Source organism: Megalobrama amblycephala, linkage group LG12, assembly GCF_018812025.1.
Source record: "Megalobrama amblycephala isolate DHTTF-2021 linkage group LG12, ASM1881202v1, whole genome shotgun sequence".
NCBI classification, from domain to species: domain Eukaryota; kingdom Metazoa; phylum Chordata; class Actinopteri; order Cypriniformes; family Xenocyprididae; genus Megalobrama; species Megalobrama amblycephala.
Window position 1 is genome coordinate 4,987,644 of NC_063055.1, and position 14,914 is coordinate 5,002,557.

The following is a 14,914-nucleotide window of genomic DNA, read 5'->3' on the forward strand; positions in this document are numbered from 1 at the left end:
AAGCCCATTCCCCACCTCTGACGGTCTATAAATACATCCTCCATGGTGCTATGTAACCAATTGTAGACTTCAGAAGTTATTATAAGAATCCTGATTAAAGGGGTTTAATACAGCAGCCAATGGGCTTCAACACAGAACAGATGACAGTTGTTGTGAAAACATCTAGAACTTTCCTAAACCTAGAATGTGTGATTGACAGCGGCATTATTCTTTGTAGGTTTGTTTCATACTATATCGCTGGATACAAGAGCTCAACTTTTTTAGACGTGCAAGTGTCACTAACTTAAACAAATGATGAAGAAAAGTGAAGTCTCGATCACTTTAGGTGATTTAAGTGAATGTATGAAGTCAAAGGAAACCACAGGTGTTGAAAATCACATGTTTGACTAACGTTGAAACCATGTCTTCATGAATAATAAAACAGAAAAGAAGGTTTAGTCTGGTTGATGTTGTCAGGAGGGAGAAAGGTGACCTCTGCTTGACTTCTCATACTGAAACCCTGCAGTGTGCACTAAATGTAGATTACTACTACTTTTTTGACATCAGGAAAGACATACCTTCCAAAGATGATCATGTGGTCATTTACAATTACAAAGACGCAGAAGAATGGCTTTTAAGGGATAGTTCACTCAAAAATGAGTGAAAAAAAAAACCCCTTGTTTTACTCACAGTCAATCCTTCCTAGGTGTATATGACTTCAGAGATATATTTTAAAATATCCTCTCTTCCAAGCTTGATAATGGCGATTTTGAAGCCAAAAAAAGTGCATCCATCCATCGTAAAAGTAATCCAAACGACTCCAGGGGGTTAATAAAGGCCTTCTGAAGTGAAGCGATTTGGTTTTTGTAAGAAAAATATTCATATTTAAAACTTTATAATCTAAAATAACTAGCTTCCAGCAGAGGACCGTACGCATGCACAAGCCGACTTGCATCACAAGAGTAACCCACTGATGTGATGTATGACGCAGGAAGTAGGATTATCGTAAATTTAGACGCCTCTTAAGGTACAAACAAATAGTGCTGGGCAACAAACTCAAGCTCCTCTTCTCTTGTATTGAAATCCTCCAACTTTTCCCCTTAAAATTCCCTGTTTTTGACTTCTAATTTGTGACCGGTGTTTTGTTTTGCTTTATCCTCTGCGCTTATGCGTTCGTCATTGTGTCATGCGTCGGGTCAGGGGTTACTCTTTCGCCATAAATCGATGCATACGGCCGTCTGCAGGAAGCTAGTTTTGATAGTTAATAAGGTTTTAAATATAAACACCTTGGATGGCTTGAGTAAATCATGAGATTATTTTCATTTTTGGGTGAACTAACCCTTTAAAGAGGACCTATAATGCTTTTTTAAATTTTCATCTTTCTTTAGTGTGTAATTTTGTTGTTTGAGTTCCAAAGCACAAAGTCCCTCCGTGGGAGTTATTCTCTATATCAGTTTCACTGTTTCTGAACTCCATGAAACACCTCCATTATAGTCTTGATATTTCTTTTCCTGGATGGAACACATCACAATTTTTCGTTTGACTGACTTTAGAGTAAACAAACATGGTGGACAACGGGCAAGAAGAAATGGCGATAATAGTGTTTGGACTGCTTTTTACAGAATATTCACAGAAAAAAAAGAAACGGGTTTGAATGAAGTTGCGTTATGCTTCCGTCAGCTCGCTTTCTGATCGTTTCGTTCCATGTGACAATCTACAGAGCGTGGGCGTGTTTGTCCTCTGGGTTCCCCCCAACACAACAGGACTTCTGAACGTAAATACTCAACATGTTGGATATTTACGATTTGAGATCGGTGCAGCCCCAATGATCTTCCGAGCAGATTCAATCACACTTAACACACTTCACAGCACAAGAAAATGTGATATTCTGTAGAACCATCAAGATAATCAGGACTTTACCTAGGATTGTCAGAAGAGGAGAACTGGGCCCAAAATCGGCCTGATTATCTTGTAGGGTGTTGAAACTCACAGTTATGGTAAGGGGTGTGACATTTCCCAAACCAATCAGAGCACATTGTGCTTTTCAGAAGGAGGGGCTTTATATAGACAGGTACTAAACAGGGTAGCGTTTCCCAAAAGCATCGTAACCCTAAGCCATGCAACGTCAACTGGCGGCCCGCGGGCCAAATCCGGCCCGCCAGAGATTTCCATCTGGCCCCCAGAATAATACTGAATTCAGGAATAGCCTTGTAAGAGGAAAAAAGTTTAGGGCTGGTCCGAATACCATTTTTTGAGCTTCGAAGCTTCGGTAGTAATGAACGTATTTTTCTCTCTAATAAAGGCAGGAATCTGTGTCTGTATGTCCGTTTGCATTTTTATTATTTCGAGAACCGTTCATCCAATCGACTTCACAAGGCAGTGCAGTGTCGCATTTGGTGCAATATAGATGGACACGCGAGACGCGACACATTCAGAATTAATAAACTTTTAGTAAACTACAGTTAGAGCAGCGCGAGCGGGAAGCGGCGCACCTCATGCGGGCAGGGCTTATGCTCCGAGAACGGACACTGCACTAGTGATATAAAACGCACACACACAGGTCTGTTAAATTAAGCAATACTTTTAAGGTAGTCTAATATTTTTCTGACTAACAAATTGGCACAGTAAGGGTAGATTTAAATAAAGAAAAACGAAATTTAAATAAAGAAAAAACGAAATTTAAATAAAGAAAAATGAAATTTAAATAAAGAAAAACGAAATTAAGTTAAATTAAAAACGAGATTAATTTAGATTGATAATAACGGGTAAAAATGCTAATACATTTTGTTTCAATTATTGTATTTTCCACAGTGTCAAAGCAACAAAACACAAGCTCAGACATGCACTTCGGTCCATACAAACTCCGCTGTTCTGAACACTCCCGTTGCTGGAACACGCGTCGGTTCTATTTCTAGCATGCACGCGTTTTCCGCGTGGCTCGAGCGCGCCTGAGACGCGTGTCTCAGTGTGCAAACTCCAACCTGTTAAATATGGGAGCCGAAATAAAAACGGACACGCCATGCAGCTGAGACGCTCACGCAGCCAGTGTGTCGCCGGCCTTATTCAAGGGGGAATGAGAATCGTTTCGCGGGGGATCCCAGGTGTGCAAAAAATAAAAATAAAAAAATATTCGAATGTCAAATTTTCAAATCGAATACCAACCCACCGAACGAATATTTGAATATTCGGGTCCGTTCCATATTTATTTATTTTTAAATCTAACGAAAAAAAAAAAAGCCTTCTGAAAAGTAGCTTGTGCCATAGCCTGCCTTCAGTCAAGAATGACGATAAACGCGTTCTCTCATTGAACATCTTTTATTGTTTCACGTGCTCATTTTTTCACAAATGTCAAAATTTTCCTTGCCTGGGATTAGCGCACAATTGCGTGACAGTGATGGACAGCTTGACAGCCTCACAAATATGAAGCCTAAAATATCGCTATCGCCCCCTGGTGGCTTGCTGCAGTACAGGTAATATGTAAAAAATAACATAAATTTGGAATTAGAATTAGTATATCAAATAATAACATATTAGGATACAATTCGAATTTTATTTTATATTACGAGTATCTGGCCCTTACAGTGTCTGCAGAGAAAAATTCTGGCCCTTGGACAAATATAGTTGATGACCCCTGCCCTAAGCTGATCATTGGTGGAAATGGTTCTACGATCATCTTAGGCTTACGATGCTTTTGGGAAACGCAGCCCAGAGCGTTACTGACAGACTGGGAAGAAAGGAGCTGCAACAATATCAAATATGGGGAAAATAATGAACATTCAAGCATGAAAATCTATTCTAGTAGAGACCAAAAATTAAATCAAGATTTTGAAACGGGCATAATAGGTCCTCATTAAAAACTTTCTAGTTTCAAGTTTTCAGTCATGAGCAGTAATGAGATGCAAACTCTCATGCTAAATCATTCCAGCCACCTGGTGGCAATCTCAACAAGCTTCTGTTTCAAGGCCTTTTGCACTCCAAAATGGATCAATATATCAGAGTTCAGCAGCTCTCACCGATATTCCTGGAATGATATTGCCAAGCTTAGTCAAACATTCATGTGTATCTAGGCCACTGCATACACAACATCAATCCAAATGCACACACACACACACACACACACACTCATTAGTGGCTGTATCACATCTTTATTCAGAGACCTTTTGAGTTTAGTTTTTTTTAATGTTCATTTTTGCCATTTTTTTGTCTCAGATATTAGGCGACACAGTGTGTGTGTGTTTTTTTTTTTTTTTTTTACAAAACCTCACAGCTTGCTCTGGTGGTTCGTAAAAATCTCCCACTGTTCTGTTCTCAATAACCCAACAGTCTTTGCACCCTCAAAATGTCCGCATATTTAGATTTGAACAAAAGTAATAAGTGTTGGTGCATCAGGCTTGTATATCAGAACTGATTTAAATTTCAAATTTAACAGTGAGCCATATCAAAACAAGATATATTATTCCTTTCTTATAAAACCGATGCAGTCTTTTTTCCCCCTGAAGCAATAAATAAAAAGCAATAAAACAGAAACTTTTAATAAGCACCTTTTATATTCCCGGTAGGTGGCTTACAAAGTGCAAATACATTTCTACTTAAAAATAGACTTGCGTTTGGTTTTAATAGCGACGAGGAGAATGACAGATGTGCTCACTAGTAATTGCTTGCAGTCCACAAGCCACCGGAGCAGTTAACCTCTTAAAAGGATTCATTTCAAGACATTATTATACTGATATCTGTAATCCGGAGCATTTTAGATACATAAGTCAAACTGCCTTTTCTAAACACGAAAATAAATCCACAGACTTTTTGTAATCATCTGAACAAGGTTTACCAAAAGGTTGGCTGTATTAAAATTTACAGTTTTCAAAAAAAGAACTGCAGCTTTAGTCATTATGCACAATGTGATAATGAAACTTCCTTACAGGGAAAGGCCACAGTGTGGTGTGATGAGTTAATTTTAGGGGGAAATCTTGGCTCTGGATGGTCGTCTTTATGTTACACCAATATTATTAATGATAAAGATGTGATTTGGACAATATGTGTTACATTTACAGCTACTAATGTCAGAATATAGTCCTCATACATGGTAGCAGCTCTGTCCAGTAGAAACGTCCTGTTCCACAAGAGGGAGCACGTGCTAACGTTTGAACAGAACTGTCCATTCAGAATTTCAAATCATGCATTGATCGCACACTCCCACTATAACATTTATGCATTTTTTCCGTCTTGGAATGCAATTTTTTATTTTTTTTATTCAGCCGTCTTCAAACACACAGAAGAGCATTTGTAAGAGAAAACACCTTTGCATTTGCACTCGTTAGCAACCTCTGACTGTTCTAGATAAGTAACTATAACAAATATTCCTGGTATTTATTGAAATGCGCCTTGGATCTCTTTATCTCACGTAAACTAACTGCATGGACTAAGCATGCACTTTTTGTGCAAGCTTGTGCGTTTTTTTGCTGCTTTACTAATATTTACCACATCTAACTTGTTTTGTTTATTATTTTACAGTTTGCATCATCTACTAAAAACATTGTAAAAAGCCCCATAACAGTTTTTAATAAGCGAAAGCACTATTTCATCACGCTGATCTTCGTGCCATATATTCAGCACTTCATTATTCAAAAGGACACTATTAAAAAAAAAAAATACATATTCACTTCAAACAAAAAAGCTTTCAACCATTCAGTGTTTATTCTATTCATGCGACTCTTTTAGTGCAATTATAGCATGCATTACGCATTATTGACCTAAAGTTGCAAATCTCATTATATGGGGCTCATTAATGATATGTAATGATTTCACCGTTTTACGCATCAAACATCTGGCGATGCGCATTGGTTGCTCGTTGTTCTCCTTCCACTTCCCAGACGTTATTGATCAACCCGTTACGTCAGTATTGATAACTTTACCAAACCCAAAATCAAGTGCAATCCCGGGAGCTGCACTAATGCATCTATATGCATCTATATTCTGTTCATATCGCATCCACAGGCTCTCGCGCGCTGCGCGTCCCGTCTAGTTTTCCACAACTGTTATTTTCCTAACATTTTTTTTTCCATGTGGAGTGTAATCGTCAACGCTGTTTAACGGGGGGAATCCAGCCCATATATTTATTGTAGCCGCTCTTGAATATTGTGCTCAAGATGGCCGCCGATGTGGGATCGATGTTTCAATATTGGAAGAAATTTGATCTCCGGCGGCTTCAGGTTGGTCTTATTTCTCACCTTTTTTACACGATGCGATCCTATACGCGCTAATGCACCTTGCATTTCATGCATTTTCTCTTTTGGTGACTTTAGAGGGACGGGATGGTGGTGTTGCATTGATAGTTATTAGTAATTGATCCTCTTCTGCCTTTTGTTCGGTTCAATCATTGATCAGGAGCGCGCAAGAGCAGCGGCAGCAGCCTCGCGCACACTAACGCGCTTTAACAGCACATTTAACGCTATTTTAACGCTTCATACACGAGCTTTGTTGGAAACGGAAACTTTTAATGCCTTTCCGAGTTGTGGACTTTAACTTTTTATCAGCCTAATGTGTTTTATTCTAATAGAAATACGGAACGGTGACGCGCGCGCGGCTCGTTCTGTCAAGTGCCGGTTTGTGATTCACCTCAGACTTTATCAAATAAACTGCTCATGTATTTTAGACCTTTATTGTTGATTGTATGTATCTATCACTCGCGTATTGACTTTATTATTGTGCTTCAGTAATTATGACACGGAGCGTAATGAACGTCGCACCATCAGAGTTTCTGTTAAGGAAAGTTTATGTAGACTGTTTATTATTGACGTCTTTATGTATTATGACACGAATTAATAGTAAGTATTCCTCTTATAAAATGCATATTTACTTGAATGTGCTCATGTTATGTAATGCCTTGTATGTAGTCTTGGCCAGCTGTCAACAGCAGAATTCATTAACAGTAGAAAAATAAGTTTTATTTTAACGATGTATGTTTTTACAATGGCTTTAAATCGATTTAAAATGTTAATTTAGGCTCAACTTTATTTTTAAAACATGTATTCAAACGTTCAAAATTTAACCTTGCATATGACGTTGGTGTGTGGTATCATAATTCATTAACAACATGCATTGCCTGCAAATTGACTTATGATTCAGGGTCACTGTGAAATATCAGTGTTCACTAGATGATTAAAATTAAGAAATCTTTGAAAAATGTAGTTTCGAACAAATAGGTCATTCTCTTAGAAATGTGACCTTTGTTGCTTTCCATGTTGGTTTTATATGTATTTGAAAAACTTTTTATTGAAATACCATATTCTAAAATAAATTTGATTGAAATTTATTACATGTTTTCTACATAAATTTTTCAAAGTTTTTCATATGTGTGTGTGTATACATATATGAGACTTTTTTAGGATGGTTACAACACCAACATGTTAATAGAAGAGATAGTCATGTTCTAATAAAAAAAAAAAAAAAAAAAAAAAAAAAAAGATTGACCCTTTGCTATTGTTAGTATTTTTGTGTGCATTATTGCTGGATACAATGTATCACCCTGTCATATTTAAACGTACACTCCGGTTTCGTTCCAACCGCAGTGTGTACGCTCCATCCACACCGCTTGCGACGCGTCAAAACCAGAAAGCTCGCTGACTGTTCGCGCTTCTCGGACTGTGTAATTGCATTCCCTGCTAATGTTTGTAAATCAGCCTCGGCCAGCGCAAGGGCACAGACTCAGCCCTATGATTGATGTTCTGTAACATAAGAAATGACAAGAGCATGCCAAGCCAAGCCGGAGAGGAATCAGATCTCTGTGTGTGTGTGTGTGTGTGTGTGTGTGTGTGGCCGATTGTTATTCAAGCCTTTCCAAAGAAGGGCTCCTCGTGTAGGCTGTTGTTGGAGGGTCTCTCTCAAGCTTTATTCTGAATACAGACAGACAGAATGCACCGGGCACGTCCATATTGAGGTTATCCAAACCCCGAACCTGTTCATGGACAAGGAGAGCAAACATGTTTTCATGGAGAGCTCATCTGGACAAATATCAGATGGTTATTGTCTGGATTGTGCTCAGAATATTTCTACTAGGGTGATGAATCAGAACAGTGTTCATAAGAGTATAGTGTGAGAATCAGTCACCGAGAAACACATTGATCGATTGCTGATCTGAATATTGAACGTTTTTTATGGGGAGGAGTCATGTTTCTCATATTGTCTACGGTGGCCCTATAAGAGGACAGGACAAAGCGTTTCTGTGAATTAGCTGATCATTTTATTTTAAATACTGAACAAGTTGTCAGATTTCCTTCAGTGTGCATGCATTCAACTCTTGACATTGTTTCATTTGTATCTGCTTTGAGTTAAACAGTCTAAATCCATCTGTCATTATGAATCAGCCGGTAAAAGTCGCTTTGACAACCGCACCAGCAGTGAGCGCACAGCGTTGTGTTATTTCCCATGAATCTGCTGGGCTCGATACATGAATCACACACATTTGCACATCAGAGTTTTTCTTTGTTTCTGGAGTTAGTCTAGGTCACACCTGGTTCAGGTTATTGATGTGCTCACCTGCAGCTTGTGACAGTTCGAGTCATATTTAATGCGACATGAATGCAGCCACCAAATGCTTCCACAGCATCTTTAGTTTTAAAACAGGCTCGCATGTGGGTGGAAGCTGTAGAATATTGTGTTGTTGAATCTTTTGTGGCCAATTCCACATCTAGTACGTGATTTTAATTTGTAGAAGCGATTTATTGAAGCTTAGTGCATGTGAGAAAGTATAAATATTTGTGTGGATGCTTCGTTTTTTGTGTGTAAATACTCTACTGTTCAAAAGTTTGGGGTCAGTATGTTTTTTTTATTTTATTTAATTAATACCTTTATTTAGCAAGAATGCATTAAATTGATCAAAAGTGACAGTAAAGACTTCAGAAAACAGAAAGATTTCTATTCAAATAAATGCTTTTGCTTACTTTCTATTCAATAAAGAATCCTGAAAAAATGCATCACGTTTTCCACAAGCAACACGACTGCACTGTAAAAAAAATATTTTCATGATTTATCACAACTTTTTTTCTTTTGTCAAATCAACTTAGATAATTAATGTGGTTCACATAACATAATATTTTGAGTTTCTATTTATTAAACAAATCTCCTTCATTGTATCAACTCAAATTTTTAATTTCAATGAACTCAAAATTTTAAGGCAACCAGGTAACTTATACATTTTTAAGTTAAACCAACAATAATTTTTTACAGTGTGTTTTCAGCATTGATAATAAGAAATGTTTCTTGAGCAGCAAATCATCATATTAGAATGATTTCTGAAGGATCATGTGACAAGACTGGAGTAATGATGCTGAAAATTCAGCTTTGCATCACAAGAATAAATTACATTTTAAAAAAATATTTAAGTAGAAAACAGTTATTTTAAATTGTAAAAATATTTCACATTATTGCTGTTTTTACTGTATTTTTGATCAAACAAATACAGCCTTGGTGAGCAGAAGAGACTTCTTTCAAAAATCATACCGCCCCTAACATTTTGAATGGTAGCGCAAGGCTTGCATTTTGCAGATTGCACTGATTGAGTTTAAAACTCTTAAAAATGCATTGATTAATGAGTTTCAAGACTACTAGTTATGCACATAGATTGTTCACAAAACATCCATCTGAAACTTATTTTGCCTTATGTTACAAGCGAAGCAAAGCTATAAATATGAAATTCAGAGCATTGTCAGCTTCCATTTAAGTCTGTAGTCTTAAGAGTTGTTAAGTTTGCTGTTATCTGGTGCGGATGCATATTCTGGACATGTTAACATTTTAAATATTTACAAGACATCACTGTTAACTCATTTATGAATCTAGTCAGACGCTGTTTATTGCATGCAGTGATGGTCTTTGTTATTCTCCCTTGTGGCCCCTGCGGGATGTCGTGTCTATGGCGTCCCCCGAGGGCCCCTCACCCACTCTTGAACTTGGACTCCAGCGAGATCCCTAGATCAGGATGGGTGAAAGAGAAAAGATGGAAAATATTCTGTCTGCATTACCTATAACATGCCCAAAACTTGTATTAAAGCTTCAAGTTCAATCGCTTCTTCCTGGAAAATCGTTTTTTATTCCTCTAACCCCAGACCCCCCTGAATGAAGCGCGACTGCTTGTATTGACCAGCAGACGAATAAGTTTAGGAGAGGGGGGTATCTGCGGCTGACAGTTGATTTATGACCCTCTTTGTCTGTGTTGGTCTGTAGCGGAGCATCTGGCCGTGTCAGATGATGTTTTTGCTGGGGTCTGTGGCTTATGGCTGTCGCTTTGGTTGCTCTCAAATTACATCATTTCATACAGCAGTTCCTGTATTGCCATTAATCCTCAGAGGTGTTTCTGTGATATTCCCTCATGAACAAGCCTTGCATTTGGGTCTCTTTGGGAATTGTTCATAAGAGGGAATATTTGGCATTGTCTTGTCTTGACATAAGTCATACCGATAAAAGTCATTCAGTGTTTTGTGGTGATATTCTCTCGCTAAAATGCTAAAATGAAAGGATGAGCATCATGCATGTGTTGATATGAGAAATTGTTTTGCAACAGGCTTTTTATAGTTTTGAAATTTTCACTAGAAGTGTAATATATAAATATATATATACACACTTCACTTTTTAATTTTTTTATTTTGTATATATCTTTGGACAATGACTAGTTTTAGTATAATTATTTATTTAGTTTAATATATATATATATATATATATATATATATATATATATATATATATATATATATATATATATATTATTTTTCTTATATATATATATATATATTCTATATTATATATTTATATATTTCTTATATATATATATATATATATATATATATATATATATATATATATATATTATTTTATATATATTTTATTATATATTTTATTTTTAAGTCCAAGTAAAAATCTTTTTGTTTTTGATAAGGCATATAATCCATGTTGAAGCACTTTCTCTTATCGGTATTTTAATTTTATTGGTTTTATTGATATAATTTTTTTTTTTTTTTTTTTAGATATTTCATTGTAAAGCACATTGGTCAAATGGGGTTGTATTTAATAGTGCTATAAATAAAATTGCCATATATATTTATATAAGCATCTTAGAATAACAATAACTTAAAGTTGCTTCTAGTTTTGTCTTTTGCCAATGGTAATGACCTTATCTAGGACATGTTATACTGTGAACTGAAGATGAGAACGACACCACATGATGTTTCTCATTTAATCTGTCTCCTAAGTGATCGGACATGTCCTCGTAAGAACGGACGCCGGGTTCTTCTAACCTCATATAAAAGAGATGACACAGAAATAGACGGGCTACAGGTTTTGGTGACCTTGGTTTCCACTGGTCTCAGGTCACATGGCCGTTGCCGTGGTAATAATTCACACCAGCCAGATGGCATTTCCGTGGGCGCTCATGGAAAGGACAGGCCAAAAGGTCCCTGCTAGTCTCTTTTAGGACAGATCTGACCAATAGGGAGCAGGTTAACAAGATCCCTGTGCAAACAGACTGTCCTCTTTTGTCCCAGAGTGTGCAGAGCATTGGTGACCAATATAGAAGCTGATGAAAAATGCAATTTTTAACATTTCAGTGTCGTAATCTAAAATATAAAACAAAGACATACCCCCAGTTTCACAGACTAGTCCTAGACAAAAATACATGTTTGAGTTGTTTAACTGAAAGTAACTTGTACTGACAGATATTAAAATATGTCAGTGCAATTGTTTTGTCTCAAGATGTTTAAATACCCTAATTGAACTAAGGCCTAATCCTGGCTTAGGCTAAGCACTGTCTGTGAAACCAGGCCTTTATTTCTGTATATTTGTTCTAGTTTGTCTTTCATGTCATATTTTAGCTGAAGTACATTTTTTTTTATGTTTGAAAACTTTCCTCTGTCCCAGTTTAATGTGCAGAGGCTATAAGTCATCTATACAACTATGCAAATGCTCACACAAATACTTCTCCAATGCATTTCAAGTATGCAGCCAATTGTATATAAGGGATCAAGGCTTGACATTAACTTTTTTGCTCACCAGCCACTGTGGCTTGTGGTTTTCCAAAGTTACTATCCACTCAGCATTTTCACTGGCCAAATTTTTGACATTGATACCTTGGGCAAAAAAAACTGCCATATAGATATTTTTAATATTATTTCATAATTTGGCAGCAGGTATATTAGGCTGCTGTCACTTTAAGACCTGACGCACGGATCCATTATACTGCTACACATGCGTTTTCTTTCTCAACTGCTTACGTTCACTTCAAACATAACTGACTGTGTTTACGTGAATACTCGCCAAGACTGGCATTTTGACATTATTTTGTGTGTATTTGGCTGTTTAAGCACAGTAAGCAGCGAAAAAGAAGCAAATGCAGTTTTGTGTGTCAACTCGCTGTCGGAGAGATGAGAGAGCAAGAAAGCGCAGCTGGTATTGTGTATATTTTGCTGAAAATGTGTATTGGAAGTGCATTGATATGTATCAAAAAATTGACTTCCTCAAGAGTTCCTCTGTTTGTTAGTTCATGCAAAATAGATAGTCATGGTAGGAGTGTTCGGTAATCTTGTTTGGAAACCATGGATTCTTCTCACATAGTATAATGGTTCATCTTCACAGATTGTAACATTGTAAATCTAGCAAAGTTTTTTATATTTTCATTTTTAAATAATTTAATGTCCATTCATATCATTAGTTAATGCGGCTGTGTGAGTGTTTCTAATGCAACAGCTAAGGGGGTGATGAAAATTTGACATCTTTCTCACTTCTTACAAATGCAATAATAGAAATGCCATTGTGGATTTTGTCTTTTGCTATTGGGGAAAATGGGATCGCAAAAATGAAATTTGTTGTAGTTTCCGTTCACCACGTTCACCACTTCCATTTACCTAACTATGACGACTTCAGAGAATCACCAAAATGTGAAAACGTTCCATTGTGGTGCAAAAAACACACTTCACCTTTAAGTATCTAGTGAAGCATCAGTCTTGTGGTTGTTTTTGCTCATTTAATTCGGGTCCAGTTTCTCAAGGGCTGTGTTTTGCATGACTCAGGTGTTTGCATGTCATCTTCTTTACTCCACAAACAGTGCCATCACTCCTCTGTGTGTGTGTGTGTGGGCTCTTTCTGTTTAGTTTGCTCAGAGCTTTTCCCCAACCAACTCCAACTGGCCGTGAAAAACTCTCATTTCAACTCTGTATTCATTCACGTGGTGTGGGGGATCTGTGTTTATTGCTGTTATTGTTGCTGTCAAATGCACTGGATCTGGAAACGGTTTAGAGATATTCTGCAAGGCGCACGGATTTGCAGGGATAAAACGCTGTTGTCGAGAGGAAACCTCAGCAACGTTTACTAGCTGGCAGCACAACAAAACTACAGACACTTTATGCTGCACTTATGCATGACAATAAAATCTGATGGTTTAATAGATACACATGAATTAAATGATAGAATTGCTTTGTTCAGAAACTCCCATGTTCTGTCATGATCTTCTATAGATCCACTACGTACGTTGCATGTTCAGGACTGATTTGTGAATGTATTTGATTGATTCTTTAGATGAGTACCGGCTCATCTGTGCTTCATAACAATGCAAGAAACATCGTAATGGATTTTAAATGGTTTAAAAACATTTTTGTGACTTTTTGCTCACAGTTTGGAGTCCCGACGCATATTAATTATGAGGAACAGTGCTTGTGCACGTATGAGGCCATTAGGCATGTGAATCGTAAAGTAATGAAATCGACTGGTATGTGTGCGTGTTTGTGCTGACCGTCATTAGATTGTTTCGAAAAGCTAATCTGTGTCGAATTAGGCAATTATAAACCATATTAACCACAGAGAGCTTCCATCTCTGCCGAGAAACAAACATTTCCATGAATGTGCACCCTAATGTCTCACCTTTCACAAAAAAAAGCTGCCTAGAACAATCTCTTATCCATCAGACTGGCAGAATGGAAATTCCATCTCTCTGTGTGAACCTTCGGCAGAGGAAACAAAGAGGAGAGAAAAGCATCGAGAAAAGGCTTTTACGGTGTCTGCAAATTGAGTTGTGAAGATCCCAGAGTCACGTTCCCCTCCCGCTCAGCCGACAACATTAGAGGAGAAGTGAAACTGACTCAAGATTTAAGCAGTTTAACCTTCCTCTGTAGAATTAGCGCTCGAGACTTCAAAGCGGATACTTCAACGTGCGGAGAGGAATGATAAACCGGTTTTTGCTCGACGCCGGGTGCCTATTCACCGAGCGAGAGAGCCGGTCTGTCATAAAACAGCCCCTTAATCGCTGTGACCCTCTTAGGGCTCAATTTTCATACCTGTCCACACTTATTTTCCCCCATTCACCTCCACTGTTCCTGGATTAACCCTCCCTGCATGTGCTTTGATAGTTGCTACATTGGTGGCTTATATCTTTAACTACACAAAGCCAATGTCTCACTAATACTGTGCTGCATGAGTGTGTGTTATTAACATTGGGCAGTTTGTTTACTCTTTGGACCAGTAAGACTCTATCTAGCAACCTCCCACCTAGTGTTGTCAAAAGTTCTGACTTCGTAACCAAGTTGGTACTGAAATTTTAAAAATGTGATTATACCAGCATCCCCCCTAGCATTTTGAGATCTGGTGAGCAGATTCTTAAACCCCTCTGATTGGCCATTGTGTTCATGTGCTCAACAGATATGTCTAGAGCACATGTATCAAACTCCACTTCTGGAGGGCCGTTGTCCTGCAGAGTTTAGCTCTAACCAGCTCCAAAGCACCTGCCTGGAAGTTGGAAGTTTCTAGTAATCCTAAAGATGTTGATTAGCTGGTTCAGGTGTGTTTAATTAGGGTTGGAGCTAAACTCTGCAGAACAGTGGCCCTCCAGGAACTGAGTTTGACACCCCTGGTTTAGGGGGAAATGCTGGTATCGTCACATTTTTAAAATTTCAGTACTGAC

The 14,914-nt window shown here is 37.6% G+C and overlaps 1 protein-coding gene across 2 annotated transcripts in view; it reads left to right on the forward strand.

Moving 5' to 3' along the window:
- Positions 1-4,535: 4,535 nt before the first annotated feature.
- cux2b (cut-like homeobox 2b) overlaps positions 4,536-14,914 on the forward strand; it is a 186,503-nt gene continuing 176,124 nt past the window's right edge. Inside the window, exon 1 of one of the 2 annotated variants that reach the window (XM_048209083.1) lies at positions 4,536-6,188. In XM_048209083.1, the coding sequence (XP_048065040.1) occupies positions 6,126-6,188 (63 nt within the window). In that variant the 5' untranslated portion in view covers positions 4,536-6,125. The remainder of the gene's footprint in view (positions 6,189-14,914) is intronic. The other variant, XM_048209084.1, reaches the window with a different exon arrangement.